The sequence below is a fragment of the Equus przewalskii genome, chromosome 14 (assembly GCF_037783145.1).
Source record: "Equus przewalskii isolate Varuska chromosome 14, EquPr2, whole genome shotgun sequence".
Lineage (NCBI taxonomy): Eukaryota > Metazoa > Chordata > Mammalia > Perissodactyla > Equidae > Equus > Equus przewalskii.
In genome coordinates, this window is record NC_091844.1 from 38,674,578 (window position 1) to 38,700,197 (window position 25,620).

The 25,620-nt window shown below is 44.5% G+C and overlaps 2 protein-coding genes across 3 annotated transcripts in view; both read right to left on the minus strand.

The window, feature by feature from the left end:
* Positions 1-213: 213 nt before the first annotated feature.
* On the minus strand, positions 214-2,644 carry B3GNT2 (UDP-GlcNAc:betaGal beta-1,3-N-acetylglucosaminyltransferase 2). Its single transcript, XM_070572594.1, has one exon. It carries the CDS (start codon positions 2,642-2,644, stop codon positions 1,451-1,453), a length of 1,194 nt encoding a protein of 397 aa, XP_070428695.1. The 3' UTR covers positions 214-1,450.
* COMMD1 (copper metabolism domain containing 1) overlaps positions 214-25,620 on the minus strand; it is a 226,624-nt gene continuing 201,217 nt past the window's right edge. For both annotated transcript variants that reach the window (XR_011526050.1, XM_070572596.1), the window contains one exon: positions 214-2,653. The gene's annotated coding sequence lies outside the window, so the exon portion shown is untranslated. The remainder of the gene's footprint in view (positions 2,654-25,620) is intronic.

The window sequence follows — 25,620 nt, forward strand, 5'->3', positions numbered from 1 at the left end:
ATAAATAAATATTTATACTTTTCTTTAAAGACTCTAAGTGGGAAAGCACTTTCAAGAATTTTAAATGCAAACATAGATGACTCATTGAGACAGAGAAAAAGTTATAGTTCAATATTACTCTAATAGTTTCTGGGGGAAAAACATGGCCTTTTCCAGGAAAATGTAATCAAATACAGGAAACAAAAAGAGATCACAGATTATTACACACGACAATTAAAAATACAGCGACTTTATTTCCATCTCTTTACAGTCCCCAGCATCACATCTGGTAAGAATTCTCATCTCGACAAACACAAAAATATTTCAAGAAAGCATGTTATAAGATAGTATATATAAGCAACAGTTTGGCAGAATTTTATCACTCTAGTAGTTCATAGCCCCCCCAAAATGAATTTTTAAAATTCCAAAATAACAGTTAGCTTTATTTAACACATTATACCTTAACACTTAAAAATATCATGCTCTAGTTAAATATATCATCAACAACGCTGTATACAAATAAAATATTACACAAAATATATTTAAGAAAATGTTTTGGTCTTTGATCTGAACAATAAATAAACGCACAGGCACTTCTACACCGAGACAGGGAAGCAGTCACTAGTCAGAAGAGTCATTTTGTATAAGCAACATGTGAAAATACGGCAGGAATAGAATCATGGAATTTTAAACTGATAAATCACATGAAAAGGTCTGCAGCTTCACTTGAAGTTCAAAAGTTACCTACGCTTTCCTGGTCCACATTGAAAAATCATAAAACACAGTAAGGTTGCCAGGGTCAGTTCAATCTTCAGTTGGCCATTATGGAATCGTACACATTATTTTCAAATACTAAAAGCAGGAGAACTATTATGATACCACCCAAATCAAATACAAGAACAGTTAAATTTTCTCTTTATTATAACCATAAGGCCATTACAAGATTAAACTGGGTAATGATCACACAGTGATTCTCATTTTGCAAAATTAACAGATTAGACTAACACAAGAAAAAAATAAAATTCCATTTCACAAAAACCACTGAATCACGTATAACAAAGTCTTTGTAGCCAATAGGTTCATAAACACCTAAATTGCAGATAATTCACCCATTATAATGGAAAGTAGGAATATTTTCAAATGAGGGTAAAACAAAAATAACTTAAAATGGTCAAACTTCAGAGACATCATTCCAGATGAGAAGGGAAGCAAATTAGAAAATAATTACCACTGAGCCAGCAGAAAGGATCAGATGCAATCACCCCAGCATATCCTCCACAAAATATCAGGATCTTTTGCTTTCCTTCTTTACAAAGTACCACATTGCAGGGTTTAAAGGCCCTCAAATGGATACTACTTACAAAGGCAATTTTGATGATTTAACATAGACATTACCCCTAATGGGAGAGAATATAACGTGGGAACTATTCAAGATATAGTCTTTCTATGCAAAATTTTGTTTCTATACATTTTAGCAATTTAAATGAGCATTTTGCAACCGAGACCAAATATCAATCATCTCTTGAGGTTTCCTGCTGTGTACTAACATCAAATCTAGATAGGAACAAATGTTATTCTTGTTTTTCTCTTCTATATCAAATGTCCTGAAGCCTTTGTGTTTCTCCGGAAGGAGGCCAAGCTTCTGAAGGCACATTCCAGTATAAACGTCATCAATGGGGTAGAGAAGGACCTGGTCAGTTATACTGTGCAGCCTCAGGGCCAGATGGCCAGAGTAGAGGAACCCGCCTCCGCCCGCATACGGCGGGTAGACACCAGTGTAAACAACTTCTGGGATGTAGTACTTCAGTTTCTTATCCCGATGAGGCCCAGCATTGTGGATCACATCTCCTATAAACAAATCTTTGGCTTTGTTCTTGGATAAGCTATTCAAGTAATTCAGGATGTGATGGGTGTTCACAAACACATCGTCATCGCCCTTAAAGACAAACTCTGCGTTTGGGCAAGAAGTGCTCACCCACCTGAGAAAGAGCACTTCTTTCAGAGACAAGTTGAAGAAAGTGTCTCTGTAGTTCCACATAAGAATGTCTTGGTGCTTCTCACTCTCAAATTTCAGCATATCTGAAAGGTCAGGATGGTTGTCCTCTGGGGGCGTCTGGCCCAGTAAGAAGACTCGCACCACTGTTCGGTTCCCCACGTTGGTTTCTCTGCCCCAGGATTCCCGAATTGCTTGCCTTCTAGCAAAATGTGAAGTGAGCGACTTAATCGCCAGCAATAAGAAGGGTTTCTTTGCACACTTATTTGGCTGATCTATAAGCAGTGAGTAATTTCGACATCTCAAATACAGAAGAAAGTCTTTAAACCTGTCAGGCAAATTGTCAAAGCCTGAAACTACTGATGCGACCCTCAGGTCAGGTTCACAATAATTCAGATGGCTTACATTAGAAAACCCGTATACTTCCCCTGTCTGGTTGGTCAACATGTTCAAAATGGGATTGTATCGCCTGTTCAGCTTTTCCTGTTCTCTGTTCCAATATGCCACAGGAGGTTCAGATATCTTCCAGAACTTTCCTTTGGGTATTATTACTTCCCCCTTTCCATTTTTTTCTTGGTTACTGCTTTTGGAGACTTCGACAATCAAATAAATGAAGACATTTAGCATCATGAGGATACCCAACAACTTTATTCTTCGACGTCCAACAGTCATTTCTCATATCTGGAATAAAAGGGAGGAGCATTGTATTAATTAGATAATTATTAATTTGCATTTGTTCACACATGTTTTCTCTCTCCTGGAATAGTGGTTTAGATCAGATTCTAGATTTGCACTGTTTAGGTTCAAATCATGGCCCTGCCATTCTAGCTCAGTGCCCTTGGGCAAGCTGTAAAACCGCAGTCTCGCCTTCTCCATCTATGAAACGGGGATAGTAACTCACTTCATAGGATGGCTGTGAGGGCTACATGATTTAATTTATAAAGCTTTTAAAACAGTGGCTGGCCCACAGCAAGCAGTATGCAACAGACTGATAACACTGTTTTAGACACCCAAGGGCAGAGATATGCATTGACTAAATAACCTCACAGGTGTTCAATTTCCCTGCTTACAAGGACTTAACCACACTGAGTTCAGAGAGATAAAATGAAAAGACTCATACTAGCTTTATCCTAATAGCCAAAAACTGAGAACAACCTAAATATCACTAACAGAAGAACGCATTACCATATCGTGGTATATTCATATAATGGAACAACTCTCAGCTTAAAAAGAACTGCTGCTACTATCATCAATAATACTTTGTGAGCGCAAGACCTCAAATTCCATTTAGGTTAGGTGTTCCCCCCGCCCCCCCCCCACCCCCCCACCCAAGGAAGATCACAGCCCTGGGCTAACATCTGCTGCCAATCCTCCTCTTTTTGCTGAGGAAGACTAGCCCTGAGCTAACATCCGTGCCCATCTTCCTCTACTTTATATGTGGGACACCTGCCACAGCATGGCTTGATGAGTGGTGCCATGTCCGCACCCGGCATCCGAACCCGCGGACTCTGGGCCTCCGAAGTGAAACGTGCGAACTTAACTGTGCGCCACCAGGCCGGCCCCTAGTTTAGGTTTTGACTGGAGAGAGGCAGAAAGAAACTTTCTAGGATAAAGAAATGTACTACCTATGTCTTGATCTGGATGAGGGTTTCATGGGTGTATACATTTGTCAAAAGTCAAATTGTATACAAAAGATCTCTGCTGTTTATAGCAAAAAGGAAGAGAGAAATGAAAATGACATTTTATTGAAATATCAAAGGCCAACAATAGATTTCAGGCTGTGGGCAACAGAAAAACAAAGAAAGAGTAATGAAATGGTTTGCTGGGGATTTAACTCCAGAATGCTGACACTACTGAGACGGATGACCTGCAGAAGAACAACCATTTAGATAAGCTTGACATTAAAAGATAATCCAAAAAAGTGGAATGGCAATACACAATCTCCTATTTTCTTTTAACGATTTTATTTTTCCTTTTTCTCCCAAAGCCCCCCGGTACATAGTTGTGCACTTTTAGTTGTGGCATGTGGGACACCACCCCAGGATGGCCCGATGAGGGGTGCGATGGCCACGCCCAGGATCCGAACTGGCGAAACCCTGGGCTGCCTAAGCAGAGCGAGCGAACCCAACCACTTGGCCAAGGGCTGGCCCAAACAATTTTCTTCTTAGGTTAATTATAACCTGAGAATTTATCCTTAGAAAAGAATCCCAAAGAAGTATTGTGTCCCAGGTGCTGTGCTCTATCTCACTTGATGCAGTGAGCCTATGACCTATGTACTGCTGTATTTATTCCCATTTCTACCTGAGGAAACAGATTTAAAGAAGCAACTGTATTAAGGGCAGAACTGGAATCCCAGCTAAGGCAATGGGGTTCCAAGGCCACCATGTCAAATGGTAGCTGCTCTTCTCTGACCTTTAGAAGAAAGTCGTGTGACTATTTTAATCAAGGGTAGTATTTACTTTTTTTAAATATAAGAGGATTTTTAATTTTACTGAGTTCTAACAAACTGTCCCAAGGTAGAAGTATTTGTCATACTGAGAATGCTGTGAAGTTATTATATGTTGGACAGCCCCGTTTGATCATTGGGAATTCACAAGCTATTTTATGTCTCTTAAAATCTGTCAAGTAGATCCTAACCTAGTTGCTTGTATTTACCAATGCTAAATAGCTTTGGTTACGGACATATAGGTAAAAGGTGCTTTCAAAAAAACCAGCTCCTACCCCACGCTCCCGCTCCCCAAAGCTTTTGCACATCTAGAGAACATGGCGGATGACAAAGTTCTGTGGGCACCTCAGCTCACCCAAGTAAGCAGCCTCCCATTGCCAACTCATTTCTGCCCTCACTTCTCAAGCAATACCCACCTCCACCTCCCAAGAATCCCACCACCGAGCTACCAACAAAGGGCCTTAAACTTCCTCCAAAGAAGGTAGTAAAAAAACACAAGACATTTCTTACACCTTTATTACCGTTTTAAAGGGCCCCAAGTCACACACAACCTGAATAATTCAAAACGTCCACACCTAAGTCTAGGATCCACACCCTCCTTAGGCCAGCTCCTCTCAAACAAACTTTTGGGCAAACCTTACAAGCAAACTCCAGGTCTGAGTCCAGCACATCTTTGGCAACCTAAACCTCTTTGCTATGGCCTTACTCGCAAGGGCCTGAGAGCTCAAATGGACAATTAGAATGCATTTGCACGGGTATCTGATATAGTTAATCATCTTTTTAGAAAAAAAATCATAGTTTTAACCTTTTTTTTTTTGGCTTCCAGATTTGAGACAAAACACTGTTCAAACACAAGCAATTCTCTCTAAACTGGGATAATTTGCCTAAAGCTAAAATAGCACTTGAGCCAGCATCTCTGATCGCTAAGTCTTGGGCCCTTCATGTGAACAGGCTGAAAGAAGGGCAACAAGGAAAAGTGTGAGGGTAAATGGAGAAAGATTACGACGAGGAAAAAGATTCGGAAGGGTGGTCAGGAAAAAGCAGCACACGCTCGGAACAGCTAATGACTTGGCAGAAATTTTCAACTCAGGAAAGGAATACAGGTATCAGTAGACTATTCTTGGCCAGGGATATCTGGAGGCCAGCGAGAAGCATCTGAAGTGACGGTCTGACGCTTCTATCACGAAAGCACCAATCTTCCTTTTGGGGATACTGTGAGGAATACATTAGGCTTGCCGACCCCGGCCAAGATTTTCAACTTCATCCACTGCAATTCAGGCTTTTATTTCCATGATCAAGACCTCCCATCAAGCTTGGCCAATACAGGGCTTAGTGGCTCTCAAAGGAACACCATCCTCACCCTGTGTTTGCTCCAGGATTCCACTCTGCAGAGCGTTTTCCTGCCTGTTTCTCATTTGCACTCCCTGAGGGAAGCTGAGAGGACAGCACCTTTACCAGTGAGAAGTGGACGCTCAGAGAAGGTTAACTGAGCTGCTTAAATGCGACATAAGAGTTAAGTGACAAGGCTGAGATGACAGCCTTCTGGCTCCCAATCTAGGGCTCTTTGGATCCCCTTTTCTACAAGGCATGGCCACATTCTTGTAACCTGGTCCAGTCTGAAGGGCTGGCTCAAGACTGACAAGACCCAAGGCATGGGGTCATGATGGCACATCTGATCGTCCCCAAGACTCTCCAAAGAAAGGAAAACGGGAGCACCTAGAAGCTCCCAGACCCCCTTGTAAGAAGGGGCCAGCCTTCCTTGTCCAAATTCCCAAACACATAGCTTGGGCTAACTCTTACCACTAAAGGGCATTTCTTCCAAACCAACCTGAGAAGGACCGGTGGGGAAACCAAGCTTCTCAATTATACATTGCCATCGAATTTAAAAGCCATCTTTCATTTGTGACCTTGCATAGTCCCTTGCATGAGAACTCTGCTTTTGGCCGACTCTTATAACAAACGGGAAGTTCATGGAAAGGAGGATAAAACAGTGACTACCATAAAAATATTTGTGGGAAGAAGTCCTCTGACTATCTGACTAAATATTCCCATTACAGACATAAAACCAATTCCATGTCCTTTCTTGAGCAGGAAGTTATATTGCTTAAAAAGAATTTGAGTAAGAAAACTTATCCCAAAGCTGGGGCAGAAGCTATACAGCCCTCGCTGGGAAACCCAGAATTCTCACTGTGAGTAAGAGAAATGGGGAGAACTCTCCTATGCAGACAGAAGCACCTTGCTTTCTACCTTGCACTCGGGAACAGTCTCCCCAACGGACTGAACGGTTTTCGAAAAACAACTTCCTTCATTTTGCAATATTTAGATACATGAAAGGCAGAGGCATGAAAAATATACTTGTTAGCTGAAAATGGATTACGAAATAGTACAGATGCTATGCTTAAACTATGTGAAAATCCAGATGAAACACCACCCTGAAACAAAACTGGTTTAATCAGGGTGCTAGGATTACAGGCTATTTTAATATTTTTTAATGCTGCCACACCATCTCTCCCCTCGGACAGCCTCGAACGCACACATCTGCCCGGGATGGGGACGGGGAGCACACGCACAAAATCCCTGACGCTGGGTTCCCATTTCTGCAGCCCACATCCTAGCCTGTGTCATGGCCTCACTTCCACACTCCATCACTGTTCTGGAGCCCACAGTGTTCAGCCTAGGCTCCAACTCAACACCCATCCCCAGATGGCCTGCACACCTTTCCTTGGGCTGGCGCTGAAGCCATCTACCAGAAATGACTCCTAAAATTAATAGTAAAACATGAACATATCTGCTTTATTTTAATAATTACTTAGGTACCCCTTGGGCATCAGCAATCCTAGGAGGCAGATACTCAGAGAGGTGATTTAACTTGCCCAAGGTCACATAGCTGGTAAAAGGCAGAGAGAGCCAGGATTCAGACCCACGAGTTCACCTCCAGAGTCTGAGTTTTAAACCATGATGCAAGTGAATGCTGCCGCTCGGGTTATGACCAAAGGAACTAAATAAGGGACACCAGTCTTATTTTCAATGCTTAATTAATCTTCTTAAAAAAACCACTAAGTACTTCAAAGCTTCATGTTTATATATTTTAACCCATAAACTACCGTGAAGCAAAGTCAGATACGGGAGGCAGGGTGCTATCAGCAGTACCGTTTACTGAATGATTACTCTAGAGGCCAAAGTCTGGGCAAAACACCTCACACAGCTCATTTCATCCCCCAGTGTGCAGTCCAGACAACCCCAGTGTCTCATTCAGGGACCCCAGATTGGCAACCACCGACGTGGATGACCCCGAAAGGTCCCCTCCAGCTCTGAAAGGCCTATATACACGGAAGCAAGGCGCTGGCAAGAAGACATTTTAATATTGCCATTGACGGCCATGAGGACCCATTCTCACAAAACTGAGTCAGGGGTTGACACCTCCCACCCAAGGGGCTTGAGCAAGTTAGGTAGGTGGCCCCCAACAGCTAGCCAGGGAACACAGGCAGCAACCACACTGAGGCCTGACTCAAAAACCTGTTCCTGAGACTGTCCTACCCTCTCCCCTAGTACCAAGCTTAAGGATAAAAGAAAGGCAAGGCCTTCTTGTAATCATGAAACAAAATGACCAGCCACCGCCATCTGGCCAGGCTGAGGCAAGGAGGTTGGAAATCCAAGCTCCTGGTTCACTGCAGGAGTCTGAGCTAGCAGCCTCCGTGTCCAGGGGTCCTGCTTCCTGCACAAACCAGACATACAAATCCTCGGAGAAAAAGCCCAAGCCATCGCCACATCATGGGGGTGGGGGAAGCATGTTTACTCTCTGGAGAACTTGTACATCATTCTGCCTGGCCCCTGCTCTCCCCCACCCTCCACGAGCCTCAAGAGAACAGCTTTCCTAAATCCTTTCCTCCCAGGCTGCTCCCATCTGTTGCCTGGCCCTTGCCAGCCCTTTCTAGGTTCTGCTCAGATAAACAGAGACAGGGACGGTTTACAGCTAAGTGGTTCTGGGGGAGAGAACAGCTCCCAGCACTCAGGCAGAAGGTGGGTGCTAAGCGTGTGAGTGAAGCAGCCCAGCAGGACCAGAAGAGCTGGCCATACCTAGAGTTGTTCCTTAGCAGGAGCAACAAGCCCGGCCTGGGGTCTCGCCAGGGCTGGGGCAGGGGAGCCCCAGGGCAGCCCCACCACCTCACCTAGCGGCTGGCATGCCCTGAGAACATGTGTCTGACTCTGCTTTCTGGTCTGTAAGTCACGGAACAACTACCAGCAAAATTCAAGGAATGTGGCTCATGGTCATTAGCAGTACGCTTCATGTTCAAAATTAAAAGGGAAAAGTACAAATAATGAATCTATTCACCTACACATGCCCACAGGCGACATTATAAATCAAAGTGTTTGGCAGGACATGTTCTGGTCCCCATTGATTACAATTCCTCCAAAGCTCAGTGTGGCTGATTTTCTCAAATGGTATTTATCATTTAAGATAAAACGGATTACTAAGTTTATTCTTCAAATAAACACGTATGGAACTTTCAGAAAAGGGAGAAGGAAAGAAGAAAATTTAGCAAACAATGACAGGGAATTTACCCTCCCACCAGGCCATCTTGCCTCTGCCTATAGGAAAACTGACAAGTGTTTTAGATCCTCAGTGTAAAGATTATGTAATTCTAAAACAAGGCTGGTAGGTGTTTCAGGTGGAGATGTCCCAGATCCATTTCACTTTGGAAAGTCAACCTGGCATCTGGAGTCAGACAGCCCAGAGTTAAATTCTGGTTATGCTACCTACTAGCTGTGTAACCTCAGGCAAGTTACTTGACCTCTCTGAGCCTCATTTTCCTCATTTGTAAAATGAGAACCATATAATCTACCACACTAGTTTGTTGTCTACCACACAATGGGCATTCAATAGTTCTCCTTCAGAAGTTCTGATTCCTCCAACAAATACCAAATGAAAGTATATTTCTCCTCAAGTTTTGACATTCATTGTTTCTTTTATAAATTTACTCTTTTTAGAAACCCATTTATCCCCTGCCTTACGCATCACCACCAAAAGGAGATCACAAGTCGATCCAGCTAACTCCCGTTACCAGCTTCTAAATGCCTCGTGGAGTCCCTCTTCCCAGATCCCCATTTGGAATGGATCAACTGCCCAGGCACCTGGGTGCACACCCCATTAACACTTTAACCTCTAACCACAGCACACGTTTCTGTTCCGCAAATCCCAGCTTCTCTCTGCCATCTGCAGAGTGCCTTCCTTCCGCTATGCCTTCCTGGAGAGCTTCTACTCCTTCCAAATTAGCCCAAGTGTCACCTCCTGGCTGAAGCACCCACCTCCCGAGAGTGAGAGCACCCACTCTTGATCAGGTTGGCCTAAACCTGGGCATCTTCCACAATCAAAGTCCTCTCACTGTGCATGTTACCCCAGCACATGGCACCTGGGAGCCATTCACCATTTGCTGAATAAATAGATATTCTGGGTGTCTGGTCAAGTTTATTGGATACAGTGAGGTATTCAATAGGAATTGGATTAATTAAACATACACACCCTTTCTCCAAAGAGATGACACTGGAAAATCACTTCTTTGTGTGCTGGTAAATGCAATGTATTTGCATTATAAATCTATCTCACTTTTTTAAGTACTAAAGCATAACAGAAAAAATTTAAAGGATTTTCTAGAGTTTGGAGAGATAAGTTTCAGAAGTAGTGAGTCTGTATTAGACCTGGGAGGGGAGGGGCAAGATCTGAAGAGAAAAACTGACTCACTTCCCACAAACAGCCCCAGGTCCACCAACACAGCATACACGTGGGTGCGCTTTGACTGCGCACGCCCTGTGGGGGTGTGGGATTCAGCAGTGCTGCCAGGTGACAGCTCCATCCCTCCTGTTGTAGCAGACCCAAGCCACCCCTCCTCTATCCTATCCCCAAATAGGGGAGCCTCCACACCTCCTTCCTGGTAGGGGAGGACCTCCAGCAACGTTACTCCCACCGAGGCCATGACAGCAGAGGGACAAAGTAAACGTGCCTAAAGGAAGGCAGGCCCCTAGACTTAAAACGTGGGCATCCACTTACCTAAGGTGGGAAATCATTTTACAAAAGAAATGCCTCAACACAATGTAGGTAGTTACTTCTTGGGGAGCTTAACATGTTCTGGAAGGCCTTGTCAAGAGCCTGTACATGGCTACGGCTTGGTAAATGTTTCTACTCCAAGCTCTAGGACCTATGTACAAACAAGTATAGTCTCGCAGGCTCTCAATGAGCCCTCAGAGAAATCCCTAGAAGATTTCTCTCTGATTCCTCCTCCTGTTTGCTTGGTTGGGTTACAAGGGTTGTATTTCAGTCTGGGTCCAACCAGGAGGCAGACACCATACAGTAATTTAAGCAGGGAAGTTTAATAGAGAGACTACGATAACTGAGGAACTATAAAGACGGAGTAACTCTATAGGTGCTCTGTGGCAGGTGAAAAGTACCCAAAAAGGACAAATGTGGAAAGGGGGTGCAGAGCTTGTCAAAGAGGGTATGGATGGCAGCAACGTTCCAGGGTGCCCAAGCCAGACGTGGTCCAGTCACCAGGAAAGCAGGAACAACCCTCTCGGGTGCCGGCAAGCAAGGCTGGGGGGTGGATGGGCTTGTAGAAGGAGTGGGGCAACACTGCAGGCACAAAGGCTGGAAGACACAGTGTCCTCATCAGGAGGCCTACAGAAAACAAACCTGGAGTATGCAGGTGAGTCAAGACTACTAGGTGGACGTGCAAACGGAATGAGGGTGCAGAGGGAGTCACACATACACACGCACACGGAGTCAGGGCGCTGCTGGCACTGGGAACTGGGGCCGGAGGCCTCTTTCTGCAGGAGCCTAGCATGTCAGTCAATGTATGGCATAGATGGGAGAAGCTCAGGGCCACTGCTCAGGACAAAGATTGGGCGACCAGTTCACTAGATGGCCAGGACCATGGGGCCCCCGGTGTGCACACACGGGGGCTGAGGAGAGGGTGCAGAGAAGCAGTGACCTGGGCTGGGTACAGGCTCCTTGTTCCACCACTGCTACCAGAGCGGGAGAAAGCACAGAGCAGACAAATGCTGGAGAAGCTGTGCCCTGCAGGCACCTAGGAGTACAGGAAAAAGCGCAGGCTCTCTAGGAGCCTAGAGACACACACACTCAATGCACAGACTCCAGGAATCAGGAGGGAAAATATCTTTCTCCTGCAAGGTCCTCTCCAGAGCCTTCAACTTACTGAAGTCAAAGGAAAAATATTTGAAGGGCTCTGATCCATTTCCACAGACCAAGCAACAAAGGATGCATTTGGAGCTGAGAAGCAATAGTCAAAACTAGCACAAGTTGTAGATGTCTATATCACCAACCCAAAGTCATCTCCAACCACAAACATTTTTATTTGAGTCTGGAGATAGGGGAAAAGGGTATAAAACACTGGTCCTGTACAGTGAATTGGCAGATAGGCAACAAAAAAATGACAGTCCATTAGTCAAGAGCAGAGGACAAGGCAGGACCTGAGCGGGCCTTGAAACAGGGTAGATTTCAGAAATGTGGGGAGGGCCCAGGCCCGTGGTCGAGTGGTTAAGTTCGCGCACTCTGCTTCAGTGGCCCAGGGTTTCGCCGGTTCGGATCCCGGGCGTGGACATGGCACCGCTCATCAGGCCGTGCTGAGGCGGCATCCCACATGCCACAACTAGAGGGACCCCCAACTAGAATATACACCTATGTACTGGGGGGCTTTGGGTAGAAGAAGGAGAAGAAAAAAAGATTGGCAACAGATATTAGCTCAGGTGCCAATCTTAAAAAAAAAGAAAAAAAATTGTGGGGAGAAGCAGGGTAGGCCAGAGACGGGGTAGGGACACAGGGTTTCTGCAGGCAGAGACTGACAGCCAGTCTGCAGGCAGATGGGTTTTGAGAGGAAAGAGTAGGTAGGAGCTTGTGGGCCCAGGGCCGAGTGGAAAGGAGAGAAGAGAAGAGAGCCAAGACTGCTAGGTGGACATGCAAAAGGAATGAAGGTGCATAAGGAGCCACACACACAGGGAGTCAGGGTGCTGCAGGAGAGAAGGGAGAGGAGAAGAAAAGAAAAAGTAAACGACACAGGAATACAAAGTAAGAGAAAAATGAAGAACTCCAAATTAGATGTCCATGTTGATTACAAATATAGTTGGCTTTCGTGTTCGCTGAGGTTCAATTTCTGTAAAGCATACTCAGTTCACAGGGGGAAGAGAGCGTGATCTATCAGAGAAGTTTGTCTTCTATCATGAGATCTCGAATGCACCTGGCAGAATGCACGTACCTGGCTGGTCTGGCTTACCAATCCCTAACCCACTGAGTTGTTTCTGATTTTCCCTATAATCAAAACAAAATTGATGAACAACCTCATACGTGCATCTTTTTTCAATGTCTTATGATTTCCTTTGGAAAAAAGTACAAAGGGAACACACATTTTTTGTTTTGTTTTTGAGAAGATTAGGCCTGAGCTAATATCCATGCCCAGCTTCCTCTATTTTATATGTGGGATGTCCCCCAAAGCATGGCTTGATAAGCAGTGCATAGGTCCATGCCCAGGATCCAAACTGGCGAATCCTGGCAAATGCTGAAGTGCAGTGCACAAACTTAACCGCTACGGCCACTGAGCCAGCCCCAAAGAGAACACACATTTTTAAAGTCATTTAGAATAAATCAAATTATTCCCCTCCTCTCCCCCAAAAAGAAAGGCCAGACTGATTGATCCTCTCACTGTATACCCAAGAGCACAGAGCTATCCACACTGACTGTGGACATTGTCCTTCTTTCTAATCTCTACAAAAATATGACATCTCCCTATTTTAATTTACACCATCTCTTCATATGCTTCCTCCCTGGTTTTCCTATTCCTCATGCCCTTTGCCCATTTTTCTATGTCAGGATGTTGTCAACTCTTCTAAGCTTTGCAACAAGCTCAAAAACGTGAAGCAACCAGTCTGCGGTCACAGAGCTAATCCGGTGGGGCCAGCAGTTGGACCCTGGACCCCAATCCCAAGTCTAAGCTCTTACACTTTCTGCCACACAACACTGCGGTTCAAAGAGGATTTCAAAAATCCCTAAATAAAGCTGCATTTGTGGATACCGAAGAGATAAAATTTCAAGGACAGCCAGGGGGTTGAGATTTTTTTTAAAAACCAGTATGAGAAAGGAATAACGTAGACAAAATGGCCAGCTGGGAACTGTTCACTGGTCTAAGGCGCCCAGAGGTCCTGGTCAGGTAAGGCAGGCACCTTCCCTACCGTGGGGGCGTCCCTGGAGACGCGTGCTGGGTATTTATCCATTCCTAGCAGGGATGAGAATGAGAGCTTGGCAGGGGCATGAACTGGCCAAATCACACACCCACCCAGACAAACGCTTTTGTCAGAGCTGTTTACAAAGAGAAATGCTGCCCCTTCACTCCCCCCTCCCCTCCAGCACCACAGCGGGAAGTGAAGGAGACCCTGCACAGTCCCCCGATCTGCTGCAGGCTAGTGCAGAGCTGGCCTAGAACCCGGCTCTCCTGGCTCTAAGAGGAAGGGACATCCGCTGTGTCAGAAACGGTGATCGAAGAACAAGTGTTGGCCACCATCTCACCCTTTTACTTGTTTTCTCCAAAACATGCACGCGCATCTACACACAGATCACACCCCAATTTAATTACCAGGAAGAAGCTACAAGAATTTCTTTTCCAGGGCCTTACTGCTCATCTACTCCAACCACCTCATTTACAGAAGAGGAGGCTGAGGCAGAGGGAGGCAAAGGCTCCCTAGGGTCACCCGTAGGGAAGAGAACCAGGACACAGGGAGGAGTCCAGGACAGCGAGTCCAGCAGTGAGGATTATTATGTGACAAAGTCTACAGCTTCAATCTGGGGCAGCAATACAAAAAACAAAAAGGTCAACTGCCCCACTCCCACCTCATGTGGTGCCTTCCCTAAGCCCTCCCACTAGGTGTGTTTTTATTACTTCCCCTTGCTGTTACAACACCTATCCACTTATTACACCTTGGTGTTAACAAGTCTGGACTCCCTCACAGGAAGGTGTGGGCCTCAAGGGTGGAGACTAGGCCATATCCACTTCTGTATCGCTAGTGTCTGCAACCCAATTTATTGACATCAAAGGGGAGGGGCAGTAAAGAAACAAGGGCTAAGGAGAATTTTTTATATTTTTGATCAAGAGTCTTCAACAATGCTCTACACAAAGCACTGGTGAATAATTTCACCCACCAGCCCTACATTTCCAGGCACCCCCTTCTCCCGGCCCCGCTGGAATACCCTCCCTGATCTCTGGCTATCTATTTGCCAGTCCTGGCCACTCCTCTTCATAAGCCTTTTCCACTTTCTGTGCTTTCCCCTCAGTCATCAGCCATCAGGACAGCATTACCTGGTGTCATTTCAAGGGAGTACCTCACCTAGAAACATGTCAGGAAACAGCCTCATAGGATTAAATAACTGTAAACAAACAGAGGCCCAAGGGATGGGGAAGGAGAGGAAGAAGGCAATTAAAAATTAATAAAAATGCACAAGCATAAGTTACAGTACTGGACTAAACCCAGAATCCCGTTATATAAACTAAGTTATCAAACTGAGCCTGCGTAAATGCTTCTGGAAGTAAGAAGGCCATCAGCCATGGCTTGGCAATCTTGGCGTACAGAGATGGGGAGGGGAGGAGGTAATTTGGCATCTGCTATGTGGGCTACTTGTGTCTACAGACAATTGTGTCTATATACAGAAAAGCTGGTGAAATCAATTAAGAAAGAATATTTTCATACAGGCATAGGAAAAGAGATTACTGTCATTTTACACAGTAAAATGCATAACAATTCAATTAAAGACTAATTAACGAAATTAAATTGACTCTTCTCAAAGTTTTAAGATTGATTCTCAAAATTACACCATTCCCCACCTCTTAATTCCATGGGTTGTGATAATTGACCACAAACAGAAGTAGGTGTTTTAGATTTTAAAACAGTCACTTTAGTGATAAGCACTTGGGCAGCCAAATTCAATCTGCCATTTTCCCTGGCATAGATAATCATCTATGCCATGGCCAACAGGTGCGCTACACACAAACTCTCTCAAAACAACCAGTGCCCTTCCCGATTTTATTAAATTACATTTGGCAATTCTCGTCCCCATGAAATGTAGAGTTTCAGAGCATCTCCATCAGTTTCCTGAAAAATAAAAGTTTACAGCTGTCTCCCTTCCAAAATAAAACTATAACTTCCCCAAATCAGGAAAACAATGTTTGAACATGCTGCAAAGTTAGGATTGCATATATAATATTAAAAATAGCCTTCCTTCGTAACTTTAATATTTTAATTAGGGCAGGCCCGGCGGCGCAGCAGTTAAGTGCGCACGTTCCGCTCCGGTGGCCCGGGGTTCACCGGTTCGGATCCCGGGTGCAGACATGGCACCACTTGGCAAGCCATGCTGTGGTAGGCGTCCCACGTGTAAAGTAGAGGAAGATGGGCACGGATGTGAGCTCAGGGCCAGTCTTCCTCAGCAAAAGAGGAGGATTGGCAGTAGTTAGCTCAGGGCTAATCTCCCTGCAAAAAAAAAAAAAAAAAGAAAGAAAGAAAAGAAAAATTTTAATTAATACCAATGACAACCATCGTGTTTAAATGATTTAATAAATTGGAAAGTCTCAATTTCTTGGTTGTTAGGATGAAGTTTTCCAGTGATGTGTTTTCTTAAAGAGCCCTTGCCCTTCACGTGAAGGGGACGCCAAGAAGCCTAAGGTTCCAGCCACAGTAGGACTCCAGGACTCCTGTCTTACCGTTTTGGAGTCTCTTGGAGGGGAAGCCTTAAGATAACTGCCTGACTCACTCTTCTAAAAATATGCATGAAAATCACAGAAAGTTGTACAGAGATTTAAATATGTCGTATTAAAATAAAAGGAATCAACAGGTCTGACACCTTGGGGGAAGGGAAAAAAGACAAGAAATGAAGCAATGGGGTGGAGGTACCAAGGACACTTCTTACAAGAAGACAAATTTAAGAAGTGCCCGCCAGCTCCACCCATTCACTGAGGGCTTGTTCTTGTGCTGGGAAGCATGCCAAGGGCCCAGCTGGATACACAGACCTGCAAAGTGGTTACTGAGGTATCCTTATTTTACAGATAAGTGAACTGCTTCCAGAAACTTGTCTCAAGTTCCCAGGAGGGAGAGTGGAGGGGGCAGGAACTGAGAACCCAGATGGGCCGCTCCCAGCCTGCAAGTCCATCCCAGACGCTGCCAAGCTTGAAGACAGGCATGGAGCTGAGTGGCTGGCCAGGGTGGAGGGGAGGCAGGCATCTCCATCCTCATTAAGCACTCTCACAAAGACCTGATCCTAGATCCTGGTATGAGGGTATACCCTCAAAATCCCCACCTAGAGGCCCCTGGGCACCAGCACCCCTTAAGAGCAACTGCTACTGTCCCTACCCATACCTTTGCTCATTCTGGCTTCTTCCAGCCTGAAATGTCCATTTTCTTGCTTCTCAATCCTACCCTATCCTTGAAGGCCCAGCTTCAAATCGCACTGCCTCCTCCTTCATGAGGACATCCTCGATTCCCTCAGTGCACTGTATTTCATCCTCCCTCCCTGCACTTGGAATTCCCCCCAAACTGGAGCCTCTCAAAAGGAGTACCAAGAGCTAGTTACCTACAACCCATCCCCACCCCCAGTAAAGTCCGAATGGTTCAGGTGAGCTGAGATCCCACTCTCCTCAACCCAGAGGGAGGCAGGACAGAGGCACCCCACCACCCTACAGGTACTGTAACCGTGAGGTTAAAGCACACTGACCACTGAGTGCCAGGCACTGTTCATCACACATACTGAGTATCCAATTAAACTAGGCTCCCCCTAGGCCAGCCCCTTGGCTTAGTGCTTAAGTTCAGCACACTCTACTTCGGCACCCCATGTTCGGTTCCCGGGTACAGACCTACACTACTTGTCGGTGGCCATTCTGTGGTAGTGACCCACATACAAAGCGGAGGAAGACTGGCACAGATGTAAGCTCAGTGTAAATCTACCTCAAGTAAAAAGAGGAAGATTGGCAATGGATGTTGGCTCAGGGCAAATCTTCATCTGCAAAAAAAATAATAATAAAATAAAAATAAAGATAAACCGGACTCCCCTCTTCTCCAGAGTCAGGGACCATCCTCCTCCCAAAAGACAACCTTTCCAGTGGCAACTGACCCTGGGGTGGCAACTTGAGAACAGGGTACCAAACAAGCAAGATGGCTCCCTCTCTCTCCCAGCTCCTACATCTCTTTCCTGCCTCTTCTCCCTTTCTCAAAGGTTAAATTTCAACATAGGCGCTTGAGAATTGTTGTTTTTAAGTTGTTTTTTTTAAATATCAAAATAAATCCTATGGATTTAAAATACAGATCCTCAGAACAGTGTAATTTTGGTCTTTTATCCAAATATTCCAGTAAGGGCAGGGGGAGGGGGTGGTTGTTCAATCAAGACTTACATCTACATATTTAAAGAGATGAAACAGTAACATCACTTTCTCTGGCCAGCTGCCAAGAAAAATTGATGTTGCCAAAATAAGAGAGAACATGTTGTTTGCTCAATATATGGGCACACTACTGAGCAGCTTAGAAATTGGGCCCCGTTTACCAAGTAGTCTAAATCATCTAATTTTCAGTATGTCTGTGAATGTCACCTTCAAATGTCATAGGCTCTCACCTACTTGGAAACATGAGGGACAGTAGCAATCCCTGTGTCTCGTTCTGCCCACTCCTCCCTCCTCCTGGGGGTCCAATCCCTCCCACAGCTCCTGCTGTATCCACACGGATGACTCCCACACCCAGAGGTCCAGTGCGGACTTGTTCTCCCACTGTGGGTGGTGCCCACACAGCCCCCTAATCATGAGTGGGGCAGGGACGAAAAAGAGAGGCCATCATGCTGACCCTGGTGATGAATACCTGAGACTTCATTATACCACTCTATCTATATTTGTTTGAAATTTTCCATTATGAAGAGCTGTGTTTTTTTAAAAAGGATCCATCAGAATCTTGAGGAAAAAAATTCAAGAGAGAAACATTCAGTTAAAAATAGGAGTATTCATGAGAGATATTTTAAGTTCATTTGAAGAAAATAATTCCTTATGTGGTGAAGGGAGAAGAAAAGGACTGCATCTCATTTACTCAAAGAATAAAAGCTACATAAGTTCCTTATAAACAAGCGTCAAATCAGCCATAAAATAACAAATGTAAAATACATTTCATTAATTCCAAATGTTAAATATTTAGAAAGAATGGTATCTGTAACAAATCCACTTTGACCCTTTCAATGCTAGATAAATATATTTGATTCTAAAAACATCACCAGACTTCCCACTGAATAATCGAGAGCCAGACTTGAAGGTTTTGTTTTTGTTTTTAAACACAATTGTTGTTACTCCCTGATCAGGACTCAAAAAAGAATCACTTCAGAGAATCATTTGGATGTTAAGTGCTTTTCACAGAAAAGAAAGAACGACAAAATTCTGAAGCATAAATTATAAGCCTTTGCAAGTTTGTCCATGGAAACAACCTTACTGGAGTGTTAACACTTTCACATTCACAACGGCACTGGATTCAAACAATCAATGTGTGAAGTTGGCTGTGCAGGGTTTTTTTTCCTATTTTTTTGAGGGGTTGGGGGAAGGAACAGAAGCTAAGGGGGTTGCCATGGTTACAAAGATATTTGATTTCAGCTCTGGGACCACAATCTACTTCCAGTTCTCCACATGGACCAGTCTCCTCTCTTCAGTAAGTCACTCCGCAGCCCCGACAAGATTACAGTCCCCTGTGACAGCCCTTGCTGGTCCCCTGGGGTCCTGTATCAAGAGGGGTCTCCACTTTCTCCTCCACCTCAAAGCTCCCCTCCTCCTCTCGAGTAGCTCTAGGCACAGGCTCCTTTTTCCCTTCTCTGCCAACTTCTTGGAAAGGTTCCATTCCTTGTCATGCCCCCTTGTCATGTGTTGAGCTTCCCAATCCCCTTCATCCTCTAGAATTTTCAGTCCTCAGCCTCTCTGACTTCCTGGGGCCCTAACACTGCAGGCCACCACCTCTACCTCCACCCCAAGTTCAAGAACACCCCCAACCCTGATTCTTTTCCTGCTTCTCTCACATCTTGGCAGCCTTTGCTCCTGGCCCCATCCCCCAAAATGGGTGTTCTCTGCGGTTCTGGGCTCAAGCCTATTGCTGGGTCTTTCCTCCCCCCACACCCCTGTCCCCTGGACCCTCTTAGACACCACTACAGTCTCCAATGTCCTGAACGTTAAAAAACACCCCAGTGTACTTGTATCTGTAGCTCACCTCCTTCGAATCTCCCTGAATTGGTTTCCAAATCCCATCCCCCCCACCACGAGAGGCTTTTATCTTTCACTCCCTTTCAGATAAATCGCACCCGCACGGACGCACCCGCACTTTAATCCTGTACCATCCCTGGCTGGAGTGGGCCCTGTTTTCCCCCAGCAAGACAGATGAAGAGACCTAATTCAACACGTATCAAGCACCTACTTTAAACTGAGCAGCATTTAAAACAAACAACCAAGAATAAAGTTATGTGGTCTATTATCATACGGTGGATAAGCGCTTAGACAAAATATAAAGCACAGTACAGGGGGAAAGGATAAGGATGGTCAGAAAAAGCCTGTCTCCTCAGAGAGAAGGTGGCGAGGACAAGCAAGACAATTCCAGGAAGAGGAAACGGCCAGTGCAAAGGCCAGAGGCAGGACAGCCCGGAGGCCAGTGTGGCTGCAGCGAACTGGGGAGGGGAAGAGAGGCAGCGAACTGAGCCAGGACCTGGTAGGCGACATAAGAACTTTGGCATTACTTTGAGGGAGAGTAGAAGCCATTGGAGGATTCTGAGTAGAGAGGTCTATAAAATATTTTCAAGTTTTAAAGATTCCTCTGGCTTCTTTCTGAGGATGCCCAGACCGTTGTGGGGCAAACAGGAAGCAGGAAGCCCTGTCAGAAGACCATAAAACGATGGGCCCATGACCACACCTGCCTCGCATCCCTCCCCAGCTCAAGCTCATCTTCCTCAGTGCAAGCCTGACCACGACCTGTCACCACATCCTCTCCACGAGACCTTTCCACAGCTCCCCAAGACCTACATAACTAGTTCAAGCGCCACTTCTTTGCATGGTCATCAAGGCTGCACCGTGTCCTATCACCCCTTCCCAAGCACCCTGCCTCCCAAATCCACGAGATCACCTATTTCCCCAACACACGGCCACAAGCCCCTGACTGCCTCTGCCCTCCTTTCTCTGCCCCTGAGAAGTTATTTATTCATCCATCAAGGCTAAGCCCAGATACCACTTCCTCAGGAAGGCTTTCTTAGCTGCCCCAATACCGCACTGTGCTTACGCCTCTACTAGAACGCTCCTTCACCAGTTCCGGGGTAGTTTCCACCAGACTGCTAACTCCTTGAGGGCAAGAACTGTGCCTGACCTGTCCAGGAATACACATGGGGCCAAGCACAGTGCTAGGTATACACTAAGTGTTCAACCAATGCATGCTGGCTAAGTGAACAAACTGGCCACCTCATTACACATACCCTGAGGTCTTAACGGGGGTGGGGGGAATCTTCCAATCACAGGTTTTCTCTCTCTGCTTCTGTAATCTGGAGTCCAGGGGTCCCTCTGATGGAGCCTCTGGTGATTCCTGACAATGGTACAGCCACGAGGAGGAACCAGAGTGGGGATGGATTTGAACCCAAACCTTCGAAGCCTCCCGCCCTCTCAGCCAGTTATCTCTAGGCAGGCCCAGACACTGTTTAAAATGCCTAACGTGTTGGCAACACGTGTTTCCTAAGCTCATTCTAGAAGTGTACAGACTCAGAGAAAAGCACCTAGAAGGATCCAAACCAAGTTAACAGTAGTTACAGTGTTAAGAGATGGCGGAATTAACTTTAGTTTCCTTTATCTTGATTTTTTCCCCCTAAATAAACATCATAAGAAAAAGGTCTTTTAGAAAGAATGCCAAAGTACCACCCGAGTTACATTTAAAAAATGGCTCCAAAAATAAAAAGTATCAAAATAATCCACCAAAACACTGGGGACAGGGGACCACTGAATATATAATACGACTTATAGAGGAAGGTTATAAAAGTTGAAAACATTTTAAATGGCTTGTCTGAAGCATTCAGTTAACAACTGGCCCTGTGCTTTCACTCCTGAAATAATTACTTCACAAAACCGAAAGCAGGTAAATGCTGTTCTGGGCACTCACTGATGCCTCTGATCTAAACTCAACTCCTCTGTGGGCTTCAGAAGCGAGTGTAAGCAGCTGTCGTCACCACACCATAGCCCACATCACACAGCTGACAAATCAGCTCTAAAGGGGACATTTCAGTAACTGTCATTTCATGACTTACAGAGGATATGTCAATTTAAAATAACAGGAGATCAACTATTAACAAATACTACATCTTATTTAAGCTAAATGTTACATCAACAAAGTATTGAATCAACAAAGATCTGGCTTCCAACTTTCAATAAAAGACCTACATAACTTTTATAATGAAATAACATATTAAGACACAAGATACAGTTGCTTTAGTTGTCTACCTTTTTAAAGAAATAAAGGGGGACAAGGAAACTGCGTGTGAGGCACAGTGCTAGGATTCGAGGTGTCTCATCACATTAATTTTCTCAGCAAAACTGAGACAGGGCTTTATCTCCCCCATTTCACAAATGAGGAAACTGAGGCTCAGAGAGGTTAAGTGACTTAGTCACGTGGCAACCACATTTACACAGTAAGCAGCAAAAATGGAAATTAAATCCAGGTCTGTTTCACAAAAGGCTACACACTGCATGATTCTGTAACTCCACTTCTGTGAAGTTCAAGAACAGGCAAAACCAATCCATGATGATGAGTCACATCTAAGATGATAAGGCCAGAGTAATGGTTCCCTCTAGGGGGTGGATACACATTCACGACCTGCACTTCATACATTTTACCGGATGCTACACCTCAAGTTAAAAAAAAAATCCACATCTGATAGGCTCCAAGTTCATGCTCTTAACTGCTAAGCTGCCATAGGGCCACCCTGACAGAACCTGGCCACAGTCTAGAATTGATTTCCTTGGATAATCAGTTTTTAAAAATATTCTGGTAGACAATATACATCCTAATCACATCAAAGCGAAGACATCGGAACAATAAACCTGTGTTTAAAGCCACAAAATGAAAAGTAGAAACTATCGATTTCCTGGCAACAGGGAATTTCCCCTCTCTTGCCACATCAGAATAATAAAGAAAAAAGTTAAAATTCTGCTCTAAGGGAATATTTATAGATGTACAGAAAATAATTTGTCACAAAGTTCTTAGAGTCATCCATGGAAATACCCAAAGCTAAAATTACACAAAATAGGGCCAGCCCCAGGGGCCTGGTGGTTAAGTTCGGCACGTTCCACTTTAGCACGTTTCACTTTGGCAACCCAGGCTCAGTTCCCAGGTGTGGACCCACACCACTCATCTGTCAGTGGCCCTGCTGCAGTGGCAGCTCACATTAAAAAAAGAAGATTGGCAGTGGATGTTAGCTCAGGATGAATCTTCCTCAGCAATAAAATAAAATAAAATAAATTTAAAAATTACATAAAATATTTCAAGACATATGCTGTAACTTTATCAACAATGCTAACTCTCAAAAGAAGTTTGAATTTTGTTACAACAACTAAGGAACGGCAAGAAGACAAAGCTGATGGGCAAAGAGCATAAAACTCACAGTAGGGGCAAGGCACAGTGAGTGCAAAAATCTCAACTCAGAGTTATAACAAACAGAAAACTTGCACGAGTCACTTTTTCTAGCAGTAAAGTGATGTGCCACCTATGCTCTAACAACAAATTCTCCATTCAAGTATCAAGTTCTTCCCACCAAAGCTTTGTTCAGACTAGCAAAGTCTCATCACCAGCGGGCAATGATGAAATCATTACATCAATTCTCTTGAAGCCTTACCCCACATATACACACTCCTCTTATTCAAACGGTAATTGTCTCTCTAGAGAGAGGAATTTACTCATCCCACAATTTGGAGACTATTTGGCAAGAATCTAGTAACTAATTCCACCTGGGGCGGTGGGGGGGGGCTGGATTGGGGGATCCACACCTGTTGGGTGTTATATGCTGTCATCTTTACTGGATGCTTTCCATTATGCAGCCAGGAAACCCAACTTTCAAATTGTTAGAACCCAGTTTAATTCGATTTAACTTTCTGTACACACCAAAAATGCCAGGCAATTGATTCAAATGATTTTAGTCCCTCGCTATTTGCATATAAGACCAAAAGGCCTTTATGAGAATTTTTCAGTATTGTTAATTTATGTATCACCACTGGGTGTGTTGCAATAGTTTACATAACCAAATATTATCCCAGTTGCAAGAATCTCAATGTTGATAAAAGTAACCATTTGCATTTATTAAAAGTCTTTAACAAACTGTCCAATAAAATTGTCAGAAAAACTGAGTAGAGTCAAATATTGTGGCTATTAAGCAAGTCAGAAAGCATTAAAAGAACTGACCCAGTATGTTAAGAACAGAGTGTGATTCAGGTACTTCATAGCCCTGAGTCAGCACCCCCAATTACGGTATTCCAGAAAGAAAAAACACACAAAAGCATTACTAGAAAACATCGAAACAAAGTTTCTTTGAGAAACAAAGGATTCTTTTTTCTCTTATCCCTGCATCAGCTGAAAAAGCCCCCATATTTCTACCTAGAACATCCTAGCTTTATACCAACAATGCATCACATAAAGCAAAATGATTATTTTTTTGGATTCTCATTCATTTCCTAACGTAACTTAAAAAAAGCCACATATTTGAACAAACAGTATAGTGAAAAATCAACCATGAATTATCAGTTCCACTTCCCTATATTTAGCAAAACTTTAGCATCTTAGAATTAGAGAAATCTAAATTGTGGTTTTTTTAAAACAAGGAAATCTTCAAAACCACAAGCCACCTATATACTCAGCTCTCCATCAGAAACTCAGAAAAAAAATCAATTCATAATTTTTGCAAGTGTATGTTTATTCTCCTCAAAAGACTCCCTCATTCCTTGGATTTTAAAAACTTCATCTGCATCTGCCAAATATGGCTGATTTCAGTCTCAGACAAACCTAAACAGTTGTCACACGGTTACTGTTTGGTAAGGGGAAGCTGATGCCTAGAGGAACTTCTATACTGATTACACAATGACCACTACTTTTTTTTTTTAATCTTCTTTTTTCTGAGGCAGGTTAGCCGTGAGCTAACACCTGCTGCCAATCCTCCCCTTTTTGCTGAGGAAGACTGGCCCTAAGCTAACAACAAAAGGAGTACCAAGAGCTAGTTACCTACAACCCATCCCCATCCCCACCTTCATCTACTTCCTATGTGAGACGCCTACCACAGCATGGCTTGACAAGCCGCACCATGTCCGCATCCGGGATCCGAACCCACGAACCCTGGGCCACCAAAAGGGAACATGTGAACTTAACTGCTGCGCCACCGGGCCGGCCCCTGACCACTACTTACTAAGCACTTCTTAACTTCCCTGATGCAGAGCAAGGAGTCTGGCAAACATTATCCCCTTTGTCCTAAAAAAAACAATCTTGTAGAGCAGACACTACCATCCTCAAAACCAGATACGGAAAATGAGGCTGGAATAATAAACAACTTGACCAAGGTCACTAAACTGTATGTGGCAGAACCAAGACCAGCGAACAGTGAGGGTAGGAACTCGTAACTTTTATGGAGAATTAAGCCTTTCGTCAAACATATGCCATCTGCACAAAAACTAGATGAAGAGTAGTGAGCTCCTGCTGTAGGGAGATTCCCAAGGAGGGGGGAAAAGTAGTATTCCACCCTGAAAAAGTAATTTCAAACAGAAGATCTAAAAGATAAAGACATTTGTAAAGGCTGGGCAGGAAGGCAAGGTTTACTCAAGTAGGGTTCTATAAGGTTGCTGCACTTTCCTGGTCTTAAAATCTAATCTGGCTCAAGAGCACAGGGACTCCGTGTAACACTCTCCCAACTTCCACCAGGCTAATAGCCTCTATTGGAAAGAAAGAAAAGTGGGAACTAGGACAGTAGGAAGAAGTGCCGCCCAGCCCTGTCCTCCCTCCGGGTCAGCTGCCAGATCAGCTAAGGCATCACCTCGAGACCACGAGACAGCCAGGCTGGGCTCTGGGCTCGAGAGCCCTTGGACTGGGCTTGGCTGGGGCTCCCGGCTTCCTGGTCCCAGTACTGGCCCTGTCTGCCACCGCT